Source organism: Pecten maximus, chromosome 18 (genome assembly GCF_902652985.1).
Source record: "Pecten maximus chromosome 18, xPecMax1.1, whole genome shotgun sequence".
Taxonomy (NCBI): Eukaryota; Metazoa; Mollusca; class Bivalvia; order Pectinida; family Pectinidae; genus Pecten; species Pecten maximus.
In genome coordinates this window covers 25,653,202-25,673,915 of record NC_047032.1, presented here as the reverse complement: position 1 = coordinate 25,673,915, position 20,714 = coordinate 25,653,202, and the positions used below count along the sequence as shown (strand labels likewise).

Here is a 20,714-nt window from a genome sequence, read left to right as displayed (position 1 = left end):
CCTTTGAAGGATTGTGTCAGCAGCAGGAATATTCGTCAGCTGGTCAGTGCCGTAAAACAGAAAACAGTTTGAACCGGGGTCATCTCAGACAGTCGGCGCAGCTCGCTCTCTCTCTACATCACTTGACAGGGAAGAAGGCAAAGTGGAGTTGGTCGGAGGTACGCCAACAGGCATTCGGTCAGATTAAAAATGCGCTGTGTATCACTGTAACGCTTTCCTTCCCAAGCCGATGCCTCCGACCAGGCACTTGGGTCTTAATTTAGTCAGGTACAGGGTGGACAGGAAATGCTTGTGAGCTTTGCCAGCACGATTTTGCCAATACCTCAGAGTAAGTATCGCACTTCCCGAAAGGAAATGTTGGCAATAGTGATTTTCATCCATCCATTGTCAGAACCGACCATAACAGCTTGACATGGTTGCTGAACACATAGAGGGTCAGCCTGCCCGGTGGATTGAAGAACTAACAGAGTACAGCATGACAATTCAACATCGGTCAGGAAAGACTCGTGGTAATGCCGATGGTTTATCCCGAATTCCGGATGATTTGTCCATATGTGAGAGTTACTTGCAGGCAGCATCTCTGAATGCACTGCCCTGTGAGGGATGTCTGTATTACACTCGGTCTCGGAAACAGTGGTAAACAAAGTATTCGAGGAGGATATAGACTATGTTGTTCCTACCATAAGGCAAATCCAGTTGTATGACGGAGCGCCTTCCACTGAAAGTAACTGGCAAGATACCGAGGCTCCAAGTGTGCCGAGATACAAGCAAAGGGAAGATCCTGACCTTCGATAACTCATGGACTGGCTGGAGGCAGGCATCAACCTACAAAGCAGGAACTTCAACTTTCTGGTCTGGCAGTTCGGCACTGGTGGTTATGTAAATCGCAGCAAGTGTTCAGGAAGTTGGGTATGTACTACCAATGGGGGGAACCTTGGACCCGAAATTTCTGTATATGGTACCGATACGGATGAAATATCAAGCCTCTCCGGGGACATCTGGGACGCACTAAGAGGAAGACTACAGACGGTATATAATGATGTATAATGTTTGTAACCGAGCCAAGAAGTCAAAAACAAAACCGAAAGCAGCCCTCGGTGTATACCATACAGGATTTCCCATGGCAATATTGCAAATGGATATCCTTGGACCACTCCAAGTGTCCAGACAGGGAAATAAGTACGCCCTGGCGATGATAGATCAGTTCACGAAATGGGTCTAGCGCTACGCTCTCCCTTACCAAAAAGTTGGCGAAATAATTCATTTTGAGGTTTGGTTGCCCGCTAGAGCTCCACACCAGGGGAGGAATGTGGATGGGAGTGTGATCCAGAGTCTCTGCCGAGCGCTTCAGATTGTCAAAACCACGACCAACCCATACAGACCGTGCTGCAATGGGCAGGTTGAGCGGTACGACCGGTTGATAATGCAAATTTTGAGGTGTTACACAGGAAATAAACAGAACTTCTGTGATGAACACAGTCACTGCCAAACGGCTATCCGGGTTACCCGTCATAGGCAAACCGGTAACTTCCCTATCCTCATGATGCTTTGGACAGAGATTACACAGGCAGTTGACGTTATGTTGGGAACTATGACTTCAGAGGCAAATGGGGAGTTGGAATATGTCCAAGTGCTGGTTGGGTCGGAGGCACATTCCCTAGCGAGAGGAAATATTCGAAAGGCACAGATCAGGCAGAAAAGAGCATACGATGTCAATATTTATGTTTACCAGTATGCGGTTGGGGAGAGAGTGAGAGAATAAATATATTTTTTTTTACAAAATGTGGGCGATCTTTTCCTATCCCGACGGCATAAGTTAGTACTGGTCGCTATTCTAGGCTCACTGCTTGTACAAGTGTCCATCACATCCTGTGCCTTGATTATCGTTCTACTGATTATTCAGTACGTCCTAGATTATTCGTGTCATCGGAAAAGATCGAATACAGCAATATTTAATTTATTTGACAAGGAGGGGCGAACAAAGTGGGGAGGGGGTGTGTTAATGTTTTTTTTCTATAACGGATATATCTTCAGTGGAAAACCGAAACCGACGGTGACTTTTTATTATGTTGATTTCAATACAATACTATACCAGTCAGGAAGGGAAATAGCTCGTGGGAAGTACAACAGAAAACACAACACATGATATGAAAACGACATAGCTGAGTATTTATTATATTTTTGTGACCTTTTCCCTTCACGTTAAAAGTCATTTGTTCATTTAGCAACAAATTATAGAAGCTATAAATAGAATCCAGGAATGGGGTAAGTACGCTAGTACTGTTTAGTACAGCTGGTTTGGCACTATGACGTCACGTCTAATTGCAGATTATTCTTTGGCACTATGACGTCACGTAATACACAATATGTTTAACTTCATGTAGCAAATTCTCGTGTATGAACTGGAGGAACTGGACGTATCATTCAGATTCCGATTGCTACAGACACTTGAGAGATCAAAGGTAAAATTAAATCATATTTAAATCAATAAATATTTTTAAAATAATATCAGGAATTCTTGATCACATTTGTTTAACCCTTCCATTAATATTTTTTTCTTTTTTAGCATAATCCGTTTTATGCACATACAAACTTTGAAAAAGAACATTACACATCTATTACATGAGCATTAAGGAAAGCCAAAGGCAGACTTGAGGGAAACAATCCATTGGTTATGTTCCGTTAGATGTCACACCGAGGAAACATTTATATATAACATTGTGTATGTAGCTCATCATCACAAAGATGAGTATGCACGTGACGGTACTTATTCCATTACTCAACACTCAATGGTTTAACCATAAAGTCAGGAAACAGGAGTCCGTATACGCATGCGTATCATCTGTAATACACGCGATCAACTTCCATTAATAACAAAAATACATGTATACTGTTATTGATAGTTTAAACTGGCATTGCATGGCACAGCGGAACACTGCGGTGGTTTTATTGCTGTCATACAACAGCTTGTATATCCTGTCTTATAGGAATGTCACTTCCGCTTAATCTACTACTTCCGGTTCCGGTGGATGGATTCAGCTTATTATTTAACACATCCTTTTCCCGACACTGTCGATCAAACTCTGAAATAAAAACACAAGATGTTAACGTGATAGTTATATAAATAATGGCTAAAGGGAAAAGGAACATTATATTCTACTAATTTGGTCCAAATTCAAGTCTGGTGATTTTCAGCAATGGCGCGCGATTTTTTTCAATATAAATAATCTAGATCAATAAAGACGAACATGATATGAATGAAATTGCTTTATATAATCATACATTGCCGACAAGTATGACAGTCGCGGGGATACTTGCAACCCCTCTTGTTATAAGTGTGATAAGACGTTTGAAACGCCAAACTGTCTGCTGTTGAGAGTTAGAACCTATATATTTGAACCTTTCTCTAATTGTATTGAACCTCTCTTCAATTACGAACCAATAGGGAAAAGGGACCGCTCCCCTTGTTCTTCCGGTAATTTTGCTATCAATATACTTGTTTCTGGTACTTCTTCCATCTCCAGCTAGCTTTCGTATCTCTCTGAAGGAGAGTATCAAGGGGAAGACATCATTATTCTCATTTCGGTGCCAATGAATTAAAGATAGGTTCAAATGAATCAAAGATAGGTTCAATTGAATCAAAGATGGGTGCAATTGAATTGAAGATTGAAGGTTTAATTTAATTAAGGATATGTTGTATTTGAAGATAGGTTTAATTCAATTAGAGATAGGTTCAATTAAATTAGAGATAGGTTCAATTCAATTAGAGATAGGTCCAATTGAATTGAAGATAGGTTCAATTTAATCAAAATAGGTTCAATTCAATTGTACCTATCTTTAAATAATTAAAGATAAGTACAAATAATTGGACCTATCTTCAATTGAATTGAACCTATCTTCAATTAAATTGAACCTATCTTTAAACAATTGAAGATAGGTTCAATTAATTGAATATATGTTAAATTGGCGTTCAATAGTTTTTGGGGTGTAAAACTACATTTTCATCTATTCAGAAAGTAACCAAAATAAAAATTGTTTTACGTATGCGCACCTGCTATTTCCCAGTCCTCCCAATGATCCTCTTCCTCGTCCTCGTCTTCCTCCAAGTCGTCCTCGTCATTTTCGTTGAGGACTGTCCTTTGTTTCTTTATATCCTCTATCGTGTCCTGACATCGACTCAACGAGGAGAGAAGGGCCTTGTCTTGAGCCCTTAATGAGCCCTAAAATGACAGAATATAGTCTTAGTGATATATACTGTATCATCCCTGTTGCCATGAGCCCTTAACGAGCCCTTAATGAGCCCCGAAATACTCATCACCCTTGAAGGCCTGAGCCCTTAACGAGCCCTAAAATGACAGAATATAGTCTTCGTGTTATATACCGAATCACCCTTGTTGCCCGATCACCTAACGGGTACTGGGCCCTCAAGGAAACCTAGAATGACAGGTGATAGAGAGAGGTACGTAATACAAGTAGAAAACAATGAATAGCATGCAACGTTTGATAACTGTAGATAAACTCGATGATGAATGAGGATTGCTTTATACATACTTATCATGAGTGTTATACACAGAGCATAGACTCAAATGTTTGTTATCATTGGGTGATTCTACACTTAACAAGGGACAAACCCGGATACGTATGTATACCGATTATTAGAAACAAACGGCTTATAATGAATGATGTGTTTTGTGGAAAAGGAAGAAGCAGCGATATAGCATAAGATATTAATTAATGTCCAAGTAGTTAATTACCAACAGAAGGTGTATATAATCTGGCGGGGGTCTGCATATGCGATGCCCGATGAGCAATAGACATTGGCGAGTACAGATGGCGTGCAGATACCGAACCACTAGACCTTATAATAGACTACCAGACATTCGGAACACTCCACCTGGTTGTTAATATGGCGAGGTGATCCGAAGCAGACAACCGGATTCCTATCCGATGACAGCTACTGGCCTAATTAGTTACATGACGGCAGTGAGAGGTTTGTCTTAATTCTTGAGTATTTGGGTTAGGAGAGTAACCTTTTTCTGTCGATGTGTATTGGTTCAAATGTCTAGTTATATATCAGAGTCCTGGGAATTCCGATCACAGGGACCTGAGAATTCGTTAATGTAGCTTTCTGAACTAGTCTGATCACAGGGACCTGATAATTCGTTAATGTAGGTTTCTGAACTAGCCTGATCACAGGGACCTGAGAATTCTGCGAATTCGTTAATGTAGGTTTCTGAACTAGTCTGATCACAGGGACCTGCGAATTCGTTAATGTAGGTTTCTGAACTAGTCTGATCACAGGGACCTGAGAATTCGTTAATGTAGGTTTCTGAACTAGTCTGATCACAGGGACCTGAGAATTCGTTAATGTAGGTTTCTGAACTAGTCTGATCACAGGGACCTGAGATTTCGTTACCGTATGTATTTGAACTATTATGACCACGTAAATATGCACCATGACTTTGGAATCTGGCGTTTAAGTTGATTACGATTACTCTACGTGTTATTCCGTTTATAGACTAATAAGCACCCAACACTCACCGATCAACTGTGTAATACATTACGGTATGACTTATTGATATTTAGACAATACCATGGAAACGGCGCCTTGAAAACAATTATAATTACATTATATTGGTTATTGAAGAACCGACACCACTACAATTAATTTGATATGAAATCAATAAGTTGTGACGATTTTATGTTTTTTTTGTAACACTGCCTTAGGTGATTACTTCCGTACGACACACCAGTTAGCGGATATTGACTCTCGAACCTTGTCCATCATCCAACCACATTCTTCATTCGGGTCCTCCTCGTTAATCTATTAACAATCTATCAACCACTAATACGAATGATCTATTCATATCTAATCCGGAATGTCGTTAACCCAGTCCCCACTAACCTGGAACCTTTTAAGCTCTTAACCACTGTTCCTAAGTCTCGTTTATTCGGATCATTTCTATCTACCACTAAATGCTTTAACCATGCTTTCACTACTTATTATGGCGTTCGAAGAAGACTGCCTCCAGACGAACTAGTCCGTGTTAGATGCCTCTCCCATGTCCGTTCCAGGGAGCTCTCCAGCCTGGAGAACGTATCCATTGGACAAGATACCAGAGTCGCCTGACGGCGATACAGGTACCGGTAGCCTTGGCTACCGACCCCTCACGTCGCCTGAACACAGCAACCGCCGTGAAAGGAGACGGAAAACCCCTAAATCGAACCAGACCATTACTAATCCGAGACCCGGTCTAATTAATATAACTGCCGCAAATCAAAAAACAATTTTTTTGTAATTATTTTGTTTGGAACAAAGATGGCTAGGTGTTTCAGGTTACAACTATAGATAGATGCGGTGTCCTTCTATTATACTGGAGATACAGGAATATCGATCATGGTACTCATGAGCACAAGTGATGTTCATACAATTCCCACTTGACACTTCAGTTGACGATATCCATTGACGAGGGTGCTAGTCTATATCTAAGGTTACATGGTAATGGTGTCGGCCGTTGACATGGACAATATAGATACAATAACACTCCTCTGAAAGTATTTTTTTAATGCCATCCATCGGAAATGGCATACTCGGGAGAAACTATGGCGGACGTTCCTGAGAGGGAGATGATGACATTTTTGGCGGTATTACAGCGCGATAGAGGTTTCAGATGTAATAGTGTCTGTTCTTCTCCGGCACGTGTCCACACAATGCCAAACAACCCTAGCTGGCACGATAACGTCAGTATTTCTGTTTTGTATTTAATGCAATGCGAAAGAAGGATTTTTCGTTGTATCGGCACGTGCCAACTTTGTACTTCCTGCCTATTTTGGTGGTTATTGAATAATTAAACAACCACAAGAAAGAAAGAAAAAGCACAAGTGGAAGGTGATTTTTAGATGAAATGTAGGTCTGTATTCAGTGCGGGACAGATTAAAGGATCACGCGACAGTGTTCAGTGTGTGGCTTTATTGGGCATAAGCAGGGTCACGTTACGGTATTTAGTGCGGGATTGATCTATTAGTGTAATGGTGCCACAGTTGAGCTTGATAACAAGTAACAAGTTTCGACAAAGAAAAACAAAAGAGACATGTGCGCGCTGTCAATTTTGACTTCTGGTATCATTCAAACACTTCCTTCGAATTTTTAGAATATTTCATATACTTTTTTTATATACCACTTAAGAGTCCTTGCTAAACCCTTGGCTAAGTCATCTTATCCGCCTACCATCAAATTGAAGAACAACATACACTGTTATCAAGGGGAGGCAACTCAGATAACACCAGACAAGATACCGATCATCTTTGAGTTACTTAATTATACCTGTTGTGTATTGTACAGAAATGCACGCGCTTGTGAATATGCCAGGAAATGCGTGTACACGTGCTTTTCGTCTCTTGTTTGTGCAGTAAGTATACCTGTCACAGTTATCTGTGTTTCTGTGTCTGTGTACAGAGATGATAATATCTGGTCAACGATACACCATGATGTAGGGATAGAGGACAAACACAAACTAGATTAGTACATAAACAAAGAAAGTACAGAAATAAGGAGGTGGGTGTCCCGGTAGTCCTGGTAACGGTTTTTGTTGTTAATGTTGTTGTTTTGCTTTGTCAGTTTGTAAGTGGAGGATAATGACGTAATCATCACGTGTGAGTAGGTTGTGTATCCTTGAAATAATTAGCTGTAACAATTTGCCAAATTACAAGGTTAGACACCAGGGACATTGTATCTAACAAATATAGGGATACTCGGAGTGACGTGTGGTCCAGGATTACTCGAGATATCTCAAGATGGTAAACGAAAGCAATGTTTGGGAAATAGTACATGGTTTCTAATAGCTAGTTTCATTCAAATTGGTTTTCTTTTCTGGGGATGGGGGGTCGCGATAGCTCAGTCAGGTGAAGATCCGAGCAGCGTGGTTGGGCGCTTCCTACCCGCATCGGTTTATATGGTTCAGTTTGTGCTTTCGTGATTGTGACCTTGGGCAAGACACTTTACCCTAATTGCTATGGATGTCATGCGATGGGCCTCTCATATGTTGTTCAGAATGGTTTGGTTTGGTTTATTTAGTTTAACGTCCTATTAACAGCTAAGGTCATTTAAGGACGGCCTCCCGTGCGTGCGACATGCATGCGTGTGGTGAGTGCGTATGTGTGTTTTGGGAGGCTGCGGTATGTTCGTGCTAAGTCTCCTTGTGATAGGCCGGAACTTTTGCCGATTTATAGTGCTACCTCACTGAAGCATACTGCCGAAGACACCCAGCAGCACACCCCACCCAGTCACATTATACTGACAACGGGCAAACTAGTCGTCCCACTCCAAATATGCTGAGCGCTAAGCAGGAGTAGCAACTACCATTTTTAAAGACTCTGGTATGTCTCGGCTAGGGGACAGAACCCAAAGCCTTCCTCACAGGGGCGAACGCTCAACTAAGGCCAAAAGTGAGGCAGTGTCAAGGGAGACGTTAGGAAGAAGAAAGTTGTTAAGAAAGAAGAGAAAAGATAAGATCCCAAATTTAGTCGCTTCTTACGATCATGCAATGAGGGCAGCAGGTACAATTCTTACGCCCTGCCTGCAGGGCAGAATGGTAGTCACTAACTATTACAAGGAGATCCTGCCTCAAAATGACCTTGATTGTTCACGAAGCGATAAACCCATCAAACAAAAAAAAAACAAATATTCCTAGGGATGAAATGTAAAGTTCACTATAGCTTTCTGGGTTTGATTTGGTTTTATATGGTTTAACGTCTTATCAACAGCATTAAGGACGGTATTTTTCTTGGAATGCATTTAATGTTAATGTATCCTACCAATTTCGGTAATTGAAAAGGATGTGTTTAATTGTTTGAACATTAATACTGTAAGCTATTACATGTACATGCATTGGTCCCTATCGGGTGTGGCAGGAATATAAAGTGTTTATTTTCAACAGTCTTCTCCTTTATCCCAGCAATCAATTAATTTCATTAAATGAAAAGGAAAATGATACATTAGTATGTCAATAGAATAACTGTCAAAACACAAAACCAGTTACTCCTTCAACATCGCCCTATTTCGACTCAGTGCAGAGAGGAGTGGAATTTGGCAACACCTTCGACACAACATTCCGCGAGAGATCGTCCTGAGTAGCACATGTCAACAGCTTCTTACCAGCTCAGCTTAACGCACTTGTCTTCAAAGAATATAGTGATGTTTGTAGAAGATAACGATGAAATGTATCAGGCTATTACACGTCAGTCATAATACAGTAATACAATGTTGAGAGCATACATGGCCGTTGTTGGTATGACAGCGAGAAAAAAAACATGGTTTACCAACTTGATTGTGGCCGTTTTCTCCTGTTGACAATATCTGTGGATGTAGACACTCCCCTTGAATTCTATAGTGTACATGTTAAGGGTCAACTATATAGCAAGATAATGTTGAATTTCAAACACGAATAGATATCTAAATATTTGCAGAAAAAATAGTAATGTATGCCAAAATGTTTGTTTGAACATGTAGTTTCTTCCAATCATCAATAATATGCTGTAGATGCTATCATTTTCTTCTATAGAGTTTCTTTGCGGTAGCATGGAATAATTCTTCTTCTATAGAGTTACTTTTCGGTAGCATGAAATAATTCTAAGTCACACAAATAACCAAACCTGAAAAATATAGCTAAGCTGTTATGCTCACAAGTGTCTATTACACAGGGTAACATTATATGCGATATATATGAGCTAATTATGACTCCCTGAAACATGCATTTAGTTTGTTAAAATTTACAAACAGCTTAACAAATTCGTACATGTAAACAACACTTTGGTTTGGTTTGGTTTATTTTGTTTAACGTCCTATTAACAGCTAAGGTCATTTAAGGACGGCCTCCCGTGCGTGCGACATGCATGCGTGTGGTGAGTGCGTATGTGTGTTTTGGGAGGCTGCTCGTGTTAAGTCTCCTTGTGATAGGCCGGAACTTTTGCCGATTTATAGTGCTACCTCACTGAAGCATACTGCCGAAGACACCCAGCAGGACACCCCACCTGGTCACATTATACTGACAACGGGCGAACCAGTCGTCTCACTCTAAATATGCTGAGCGCTAAGCAGGAGTAGCAACTACCATTTTTAATGACTTTGGTATGTCTAGGATAGGGCACAGAACTCAAAGCCTTCCTCACAGGGGCGAACCCTCAACTAAAGGCCAAAAGTGAGGCATTGTCACGGGAGACATTAGGAAGAAGAAAGCTGTTAAGAAAGAAGAGAAAATATAAGATCCCAAATTTAGTCGCCTCTTACGATCATGCAATGGGGGCAGCAGGTAAATATCAGCGTTTTGACTGGATTTGCTGTTTAGAAGCCCCTTACAATGATAAATTGATTTCTTATTTTCTGTTGTTTATCAATGTATACGAATTGGTTATGATCTCCGCCATTTTACACAAATGATATTTTTGATAATTTGTAAATCTACATTCGGAATGAAAACTGAATTAAATTGTTACTTTAAGATAAACTATAAAAGAAAAGATGTGTAAGCTCGAAATCTCGCACAAGAGAAATGTAACGCGTCAGAGTGGTTCACAGCCAATGAGGAAACGCCGACTACACGTCCACCTAGCGGGACTATCACACAAGGGAGATAATTTAATTGATCATATTCTATAATCAGACGGGATTAAATACTAGATTTTTTTTTAAAACACAGCGAATGAGGAAACGCCGACAAAACGTCCATCTGTCCATCTGGCGGGGACTATCAGACAGGGGAGATAATTTGATTGATATATTCTATAACCAGGTAGAATTAAAAACTAGTGGAGAAGAAAATTATTGATTATTTCCATATGTCGGTATTTCGTTTTCTGTGTTGTGAGGGTGGATATGTTGGGCAGCCCGCCATCTGGTCGTCAGCCACTCCACGCCAGTATAGTGGTGTACAAGAAGCGGAAGCGGACTAAAGATACGGTAATATATATAGCAACACCTGCTACACCGGCAGATAAATTACCGAAAGTCGTTCTTGATTTCCAATACAGCATCACAATACGACTTGTGGCATGTGCACGATATCTACTGTTCAAAAGTACATGTATTGTATTACAAAACCAAGGTTTTAAACACTTAACTCGTTTGAACTTCGATCAGTTGGTTTGTTAACGAACAAAACGAAATATTAAAATTAAATCAAAGCTAACTTCGTATTTTATAGCAATAAGTGGTCACTGAAAACTGAATTAAAGTACGATTTCACTTAAATTACATGACATCGCCAAGACGCCATGACAGCTATCCTGGTTTCGAAGCATTATATCGTTTTCGTGAGGGCCATAACCACACTGGTAAAGGGGAAAGCACCGGCAGTTATTTCAACGCCGGACTGTTCGTTAACTCCTTGCCTATAGTCATCAATGGCGATAGAGGGGAGCGACATCTCTGTCGTTGATTGCATATTTCCGAGTGTCTTGTGACATCGTGAATAGCCACATGGAATGTCGGATATACCCATCTTTAACACCAAACCACTGATTTTAAATTGTATTTAGACGCCCACAATTATATTTTAAACCCAGAATAAGTTGCAGCAAAATGGGAACAAAATGACTATTCGTTTCACCAATTAATTTTACTCGCCCTCGTCACAACCACACCGATACTTCAAATACTATTCACATGCACTTCTACATCAGAAAAACACATGTATGGTTCTATATTTTCACGTATGAAGTACCCGTATGAAGTACCCGTATGTAATTCTTTCGGCAACGTACCGGACTGTCATTCTTTTTTCAAACGTGTCGGCTGTTATTTAAAACTATCATTTATATATAAACACGGTCTCATTTAATATTTTACGTATATAAAGTACAGCATTTCTACCTTCCATGTGCAATGAATAATAAGATAAACATCTCTACACGAAAATCACACATTAATGTTGTTATCTCGCCTGAGAATGATTTCGAACAACGGCGACGTACTTACCGAATGAATTCACATATCAAATACGTGGATATTCAAAATAATTATGTGGTTGTGAAGTAAAAGTGCAAACAACGTTATAGATGACCCTTTCCTCTCCCTCTGTCCTGAGAGTTGGTGAACAACCCTGAGACCGGCGTTGGAATAACTTTATTTTTAGTTTTAACATATTTTATTGCAAAACGTTTGAAAAAGGATTGGACACAGGTTATTGCAACTTTATTAATAGCCCTTTCCCTCATCTTTTTTAAATTCTTAAAATATATCGTTAGTTTTAATGAAATTTTAAACATGCAAGAATATTTCTGAATTAGAATCAAACGACAAATATTCATTACCGAGCTGTTATAACTGCCGATGTTTTCCTTTTGCCGGTGTGATAACCAGCTTAAATTAATGAAAGAAAAGAAAGAAAAATGCTCGAGGCAAACACTGCAAGACAAATGAACCGTATGACGCGACCGATACAATATATCGGTGTCCAGTTCAATCATCGACCGAAACCTGTTAAGCAACTTTCAGAGAAACTCAATACTCGAGGTAACACACAACGGGAAACGTTGTAGATAAAGCGTGTGAATAATGACGTAAATCAGGTCTTTACAACCCTACCATCATAACATTGATTTACAATTAACACCGCCATGTCGGATTCGGATCAAATATATCGGGTTTACTCGTTTGGAATTCCGACCTAGATTTGGTATTTAAAAATGCCGAAATGAAAGTAATCGGGAAGTCCAAAAACAGTTTTTAAATATGAAAATAAAAAAAAAAATAAATAAAAAAGACCCTTATATTATAGAAAGGTTAGTTTAAAAAAGATACAAGTGAATAGCACCTTAGTATATAGACAGAGACAGAGAACATACCAATACAGCCAAATACATGTATGTCTTATAGTCGTGGACGCAAATTAAGTCCACAATTACCCGTCTGTAATTTTAGGCAATGTAAGAGATAAATTCCGAGGAGATAGTAATGCGTTGGTCATCACATTTATTACAATACATAACCCGCCAACATCCACGTGACGTGTCGTCAATGGATTTCTACTAACAGCTGATTAACACTCCTCTTGGCGTGCAAAGGGATACAGGACATGAACTATCACCCCACTCCTTACTTACGATATCATATACATAAACGAAAACTAAATATAGCACTATTGTGATAACACCTACTCCATTATAAGAGGTTGGCTACTGTAAATAAACATTCCGTGCCCAGGTCCGGCTTTTAGAGTGCGCTGTGTACTTCCGGTGACGGCTAGGTTGTATTCAAACGCCCTATTTCGAGTATGCATAGGGAATATAAATTTCACCTGATTCTAAAACATTGTCTGTCGCTTTTATTCATGAAGAGATATTTAATATATATGAATTTAAAAATACCTGAATATGATCACGTACATGTAGACAACCGGAGATGTATTCCTTAAAAAACAGACATCAATGCCAATGGAATGCTGGGATATCTATTTTGTAGTATAGCTGGGTTTTCTATAGGTTATTTATCGTAAGAGTGTACAGTTATTTAAGCATCTTTATCTCATTTTTTAACGCACACACGGGACATTTGGTTTGTTTTGGTTTATTTTGTTTAACGTCCTATTAACAGCTAAGGTCATTTAAGGACGGCCTCCCGTGCGTGCGACATGCATGCGTGTGGTGAGTGCGTATATGTGTTTTGGGAGGCTGCGGTATGTTCGTGCTAAGTCTCCTTGTGATAGGCCGGAACTTTTGCCGATTTATAGTGCTACCTCACTGAAGCATACCAGTGGCGTAGGAAGTCGTCAAAAAGTGGGGGGGCAAAATTTTTTTTAACCTTAAATTTTACGCACTAAACAAATCGTATCCCATCTCCGCAAAATTAGGCAATAATTATCATTTCAACATCCCATGATAATTTTGATAATTTATGTAGTACAAAATAAGTTATTTACGCAAATCAGGATATATTATTTATGGCAAAACATGAATCACCAGGCCCGGGCAGGATTTTCGAAAGGGCGGGGGGTCCAGTAATTTAGTAAGAATGCGAGCGCCGTAGGCGCGAGCCGTTTTTTTTTTGCTTTTTTTTTTTTTTTTTTACGAGGGGTCTGAGGGGCCGCCCAGCGGGTCCAGGACAGCGCCCTGATAGGGGGTTCAAGGGGGTCCAAGCCCTCCGCGGAAAATGAATATAGCACATTTCCAAATAATTCGGGATCAGGCGCGGATCCAGGAGTTTTCGAAAGGGGGTCCAGTAATTAAGTGATCATGCGAGCGCCGTAGGCGCGAGCCGATTTTTTTCCCCTTTTTGCGAGAGGTCTGGGGGCCGCCCAGCGGTCCCAGGGTGGCGAAGCACCCCTGTGGATCTGCAATCGAAAGGGGGGGGGGGGGGGGGGGCAGTAATTTAGTGATAAAGCGAGCGCCGTAGGCGCGAGCCGAATTTTTTTTGTATTTCGTCGTACCTGTCGGTAATTAGTATCACTCTATTCACGTTAAAACCGCGCATTCTTATTCATGATGTGTTTCTGTCTTGTTCTCATTATGAACTCAATTAACTTCACAAATTATCATCAACTTATTGAATCTATGTGATGAAGTTAAGCAAAATTTCGTATTAAGATATAAATATTGACTTACCAGGCTATTGCAGACGACCGACACACAGGTCTGAGGATTGATATACTAGTATAAAAGTCGGAATGTTCCGGATGTACAAGATAAAGTTTTTATCGTTGCCTTCAAGAAAACATTATCGGTTCGAAAATATACAGATATCTATCGAAATGAATATATAAATTCGTGGTTTTCCCCCTTTTTTTAGATTTTGGATGTCAAAAAGTGGGGGGGCAAAAAGATATGTTTGCCCCCCCACTGAAAAAAGTGGGGGGGCAATTGCCCCCCCTGCCCCCCCGCTTCCTACGCCACTGCATACTGCCGAAGACACCCAGCAGGACACCCCACCCGGTCACATTATACTGACAACGGGCGAACCAGTCGTCCCACTTCAAACAGCTGAGCGCTAAGCAGGAGTAGTAACTACCATTTTTAAAGACTTTGGTATGTCTCGGTCACACGGGACAGTATACGTCCTAGATAATACGGGGGTTTTAACTTTGAAACGAAATTCTGAATATATTCCAGAGTATATACTCAGGAAAGTGAACCTAAATTTACTTGATAATTATCAATCCTGATTTATCAACATGTTTGTGTTTGGAAATACATGTAATAGCCTCTATGATTCGGTCAACTTTTATTTGTTCCTGAGACAAACTTTAAAAGTATTACACAAAAAAAGTTCTTATCATATGCCCAGGTTTTTGGGACACATAAAAAAATGGCTTTCCAATCAAAACACTTCGCGAATTGAAGTTATGCTAGAAGCTGTTTTATAAGTACGCGAAAAAAAAAGATATACGGTATATTACCGACTACAGCAAATAACTTCTCGCGAATTGAAGTCATGACACACTGTTTCCTTCAGTTCGTAAACCTACAAAATAACACCCTGCCAATAAAGCAGTTACTCAACAACTGTTATCTCGGTATTAATCGCCACAACGTGAACGAGGATTTAATAGGTGGCACGCGCGGTTCTATCTCGGTCCGTTTCCATGGTAAAAACAGTAAACCACAATAGTGTTAGCTACTACTGATGTCAAAGTTTGTTGACTTGAGGTGGTTGTGTAGATAGACAACGTAGATCTCAGTATTAGATGAGAAGTTGATATCACTGGGGACGGCACTATTTATAGACCCTCTGACCCTTCTGACCCTCTAACTTTCTAACGGGGGTACATTTAAGATATGCGACGACTTTCAATTCCCAACCACAAGGTCCATATATCTGTATTGGAGACATAAAGTACATTATATGACCATAAAGGAAATGTCACTGTGTATCAATATTATGCACACATGTTTCCTGCGATGTTTTTTTTTATTTCATCGGCGAAGTATTGGATTCGTACATCTGAGCATATTTCGGTAACAACGTAGTGGTCATAAATAGATATAGGCAACGCAAAGAATGATCGACATCTCCCTGGGATCGGCTGGGTGAGGTATTCGTTTGAATTGTTTGGCAGACAATCTTAATTGTACCTAGTCGTGTATGTGGTAACACTATTTTTTTTTTTTACCAAATTCTGCAGGTATAATGTAAGGGGCGATTGATGCCGGCTTCGACATATCGGCGTGGTGCTGTTTTCTGTGCCATCTAGTGGCCCGATATCTAAACAGTACCACTCACCACTGCCTAACACACATCTCTTCCCTATTATAGATAACGAAGATAATTGAATAGAAAAGTTATTGCACAAAATTATTTTATGACCATGTTGGAACTCCACAATACAGTATGAAGGTCGTTATTCTGACCGACCTACACATTCTTCTTAAGTGATTACATGTACATAGAATAACCTATTTGGATATCGTTTTTCGTTCAGGGTACACTTTAAGACGAACAGATCGCATCCAAATGTCTGCTTGTTACGAAGTAAGTTGAAATCCTCGAATCTGACTCAACCTTATTTATATTAAAAAAAATCTTTTAAGGAATGTTTTACTGCTCCAAACGTTAATTCCTCAATTCATATCGGATGAGTATGGTAAACAGCTTATTATGGGACAGTATTTCAAAAGATAAAGTACCTTATAGACAGCCTGTGACTACATGAACTATGAACATCCAGAGTCCAATAACTGAATATTAATGGTGAAAACTTACACCGTATCACAGACATCGTAATTCCAAACCTAGACAATTCATTTTTGGGTAACGACAGAAATACTGTTGATAAACTTAAGACAACTGTTTCGTTAAAATACGCGGTGATTGGATCACTTGTCTATTACACGTGACTGTTAAAATGGGACATCCCGTGTTATATACATCATCATTACTCGGCCGATTTTCGATTTTAAATACTTTCAATTTTCGAAGAAATGAAAGTCAAATTACATTAGATAGCAATTGCATCTAATCGCTTGATCTTAAATCTGGTTATAACTGCAAAAGGTCCAGCCGATCGATACCTGGTAATATGGTCCAGCAGCTGCTACTGGCGGATACCACGACTCGCACACGAAACACTAGTTTTAAATGAGTCATGTGTAAATTAATTTGGCTCTACTTTCCATGTTTTCCGATAAATGTCTCCCCTGAGAGAAACAGACGAATGGTAACCGTACAAATGGCAAGTATAACATAATTATGCTGCTACTTTTCCTTTTGTTATAATGTGTAGTAGGCTAAGTAGTTATGGAGAGAGAGAAGGGGGGGGGGGGGGGGGGGGGGGGGGGTGTAAAGTGGAGTGTCCGATAGCGACAATGCTTCCCGTACGCTTACCAAACATGTCACGTGTCAATCTATACCATTACTCACCATTTTATTATTCATATAATCAGAGTGATCATCTGACCTTAAATTTTACATAGGTCCGTGTTATTTGTATAAGATAGTCCGTCCGTAACACAGAAATAGACCGACATTCCAGTTATGGCTTTAACTACTTAAACACAAACGTCCGTAACGCATTGCGACGGCCATATTTAACTAGTTCAAACATTAACCCCTTCAGAATATCTCCTGTTACACCCATATCAAGAGTCGAACTTACCAGTTCGGACCGGAGCCATTTCAGAGCGTCCTGTATCCGGTTCGTCCGCTCCTCCCAGGCCTGTCTGTCTTGTTTTAGTGAATTCGTGGCCGGTAGCCCCCCTGGGTCGGATTTGTAAATGTTCCTTGACAACTCGTAGCTCGGGGGATTTGGAAGGTGAGGTGAGGTGAGGTCAACAGGTGACCTTGGACTCAGTGGAGACGTCGGAAGTAGCGGTGAGTGTGACTCGCCATCAAACTCGTTCATTCTATCAGAGAGTGATGGAAAATCAAAACTACTCATAGAGTTTAATCTACTTCCACTTCCGGTTACAGTACTCCGAGAATCAGAATCATATCCGTTCGAAATGTGTCTGCCTTGAGAGTAAGTTCCAAGGTCACGAGAATTCATGACCTTGCTGGGAAAACATTTGAAATTTGAGTCACTGTCTTTCCAGTTTTTTGATATATTTGGATTTCCGGTATTTAGTGGAACTGACCTTGGGCGGTCAAGGTCATTTAATGTCCGGTCACACTTTGAATACATCTCGTGAGGCATAGAATGCCTTTCGTCTTTCAGGAAGTTTTCCTCTAATTTCTTTGACAATTCGGCGACCTTTGAACTATCTGAAGAAGAAGAGTTCGTCCTAACATGACCACTTGAACGACTTTTTGAACTTCCGGGTGAAAATGAAGAATCTGACATTTCTGATAAAGTTTCATTTGAATCTGTCGTTTCGTAACTTCCAGTAGAATATGTAGATTCGGAACGCTTCACATTTGTACGTTTGAATGTATCATTGTCCCTATCGGAATCCGTCGTTGTTGTTCTTTTAAAAGTTGAAAAAGACGGAATCGATGAAAATCTATGTTTCAAGTCGTTCACCCGCTGATTACTATTTCGCCGTCTGGGGTCATACGAGGACGACGCCGACGATGATGGCGACGAGAAGAAAGAATCAATAGGTTTCGAAAATAATTTCATTTTTCGAAAATCTAAATCTCTTCCGGATTTTATGTCATCTATAAGGTCAAATGTATCCTTCAAAATGTCGGACTTCAAAGAATCGAAATCCATCATCCTGGATAACGATGTACACAGCGTTGACGCTAATCACGAGAACTCTCCTATCCGTTTGTCATGCATGGCTTTGTAAACGTAAAGTAATATACTAAATCCACGCCCAGGGTAAAACATCGAGGACCGCCTCACATCAAGTATCGCACATCATTACCACACATATATCGCTCTATTCACAAAGAGCTTTGAAATTCGAAAACTGTAATAAAGGTATCATATAGTATATTGCCTATTAATATAGCCCACGTGCAATGATAAACATATCTATTGCGCGTGCTATGTGCTCGCGCTCCCAAAGCAGACTGTCGGAGATTTGGTGGTGTTTGGCAAGGAGCTGAATTCCATAGGAGTGATATGGATGTCGAGTCAATGGAAATAGGCGTTGATTAATAGCAGAAAACCCCTATGCCACATATCTCCCAGCTTCTGTATCCCGGCCTCCCGTCCATTGTGTGGTTAGTACTACAACACGCCAACCCAGTCATTGTCTAGTCTACTTGCACGGTAACGGCACACGCTCTGTAACCACTGTTTCCAGTTATTCGTCACGTCGCAGTGAAACCATCGACTGCTGCTATAAGAAATTAGAAAAGTATATCATTAGATACAAGTTTTTGGTTGTGACAAAAATATAAATATAACTTTTTATAACGCGTAGTAATGCAAACGTGGATCCTTGTCACCTATAGTAGTAGTCGTTTATCCAGTAAAATTCTCTAGACGTGCTGAAACACATCGATCTTCACCAGCCAAGGCTTATGGGAGAAGCACTAGCTGATACAACTTCTAACATTGTAATTCAAGCTTCTAACAACACTCCACAACTTAATCAGAAGTACATTAACTGATATCAACTCTACAAAGAATGTGTCTCCTATTGCGTTCATGACGTCATAGACACCTGTTCAATCCAGACATACCCGCATGCTCAGTGACACATTTACTAGAAACTATAAAATGAGGTTAAGTTTATCTAGGACGTCAAGGTCGATATGAGTATTTATCTCTCGCCTATATTATAATTGATTCATTCGATTCGAGTCAAACATATTTTTTGTCATAAATGTAATTGGATTATGTACAAACTATCACAATTTAGTAAAGCCTTCTCCACATATTGTATTCATATCGACTATAAACATCAACGGACAGCCTTACAATAATTAGATTACATTTCTTTGATGACCTTTACATTTTCTCAATTTGTATATTTTTTCTTTTGTTTGTTTACTTGTTAAGGAAGAAAGTCCAGAAATCCTGACATATAAATGATTGATTTCACGGCTGAAATATGCTATCTGAGGCGACGCGAGACAAAAATCAACATTGGGCCAATGGGAGACCGCAACGAAAATGTTAGTTACATGTATATATCAAAATGTATATTCTCATTAGTTCCGTAATCTTTGAACATTTGTGCATAGATTTATGTTAAAATTTATTTTAAAAAATCTCGTAAAGGCCTGATAATGAGGATACGTATTAAGGCTACAGTCACCGGATAGCCACGATTGATAACACTACGCTACGCTTCACTTATGTATGTGAAGCGTAGCGTCGTGCAATCAACCGTGGCTATCCGATGATGTAGGGCTACATACATAGTCTATTTTTAGACGTTCTGATTATACACCGTGAGAATAATGAAAGTGATGCGCAATAGTTTGTATACATCAAATACTCCAGTAAGCTGTACAACAGACGGTATCGGTCTCTGTACTCAACCCAACATCTTATATATATAAACGTACCACGGCCTCGCGTAAAACACGCGCATTATAGCAAACTATTAAGACCAGGAGAAATTAGATCAACAGCATATTAGCTACCATCCACAGGGAACGAAATGGATGCAGACTTGCACTAGGTTGTTTTAATTGTACAAATAATGCTTGTTTATGGGTTCCTTTTATTGAATCGTCTCGTAAAATGTGCATCTTAGTTGTTTCCTGGTATCACAATAAGGCAACACAGACAAACAAAAACCATATTGTTAACCGAACAATCCATAAAACGTTAAGCATGCACAGAAGAAATGTTGAAGATGAAAAAACTCGAGCAGAATAGGACCAG

General features: G+C 39.9%; 1 protein-coding gene across 1 annotated transcript in view; it reads right to left on the bottom strand.

The window, feature by feature from the left end:
• Positions 1–2,148: 2,148 nt before the first annotated feature.
• LOC117316506 overlaps positions 2,149–20,714 on the bottom strand; it is a 29,732-nt gene continuing 11,166 nt past the window's right edge. Inside the window, exons 2-4 of the mRNA XM_033871123.1 lie at positions 17,583–19,215; positions 4,052–4,220; positions 2,149–3,083 (exon numbers count right to left, since the gene is read on the bottom strand). Coding sequence (XP_033727014.1) covers positions 2,956–3,083; positions 4,052–4,220; positions 17,583–18,641 — 1,356 coding nt within the window. The 5' untranslated portion in view covers positions 18,642–19,215 and the 3' untranslated portion in view covers positions 2,149–2,955. The remainder of the gene's footprint in view (positions 3,084–4,051; positions 4,221–17,582; positions 19,216–20,714) is intronic.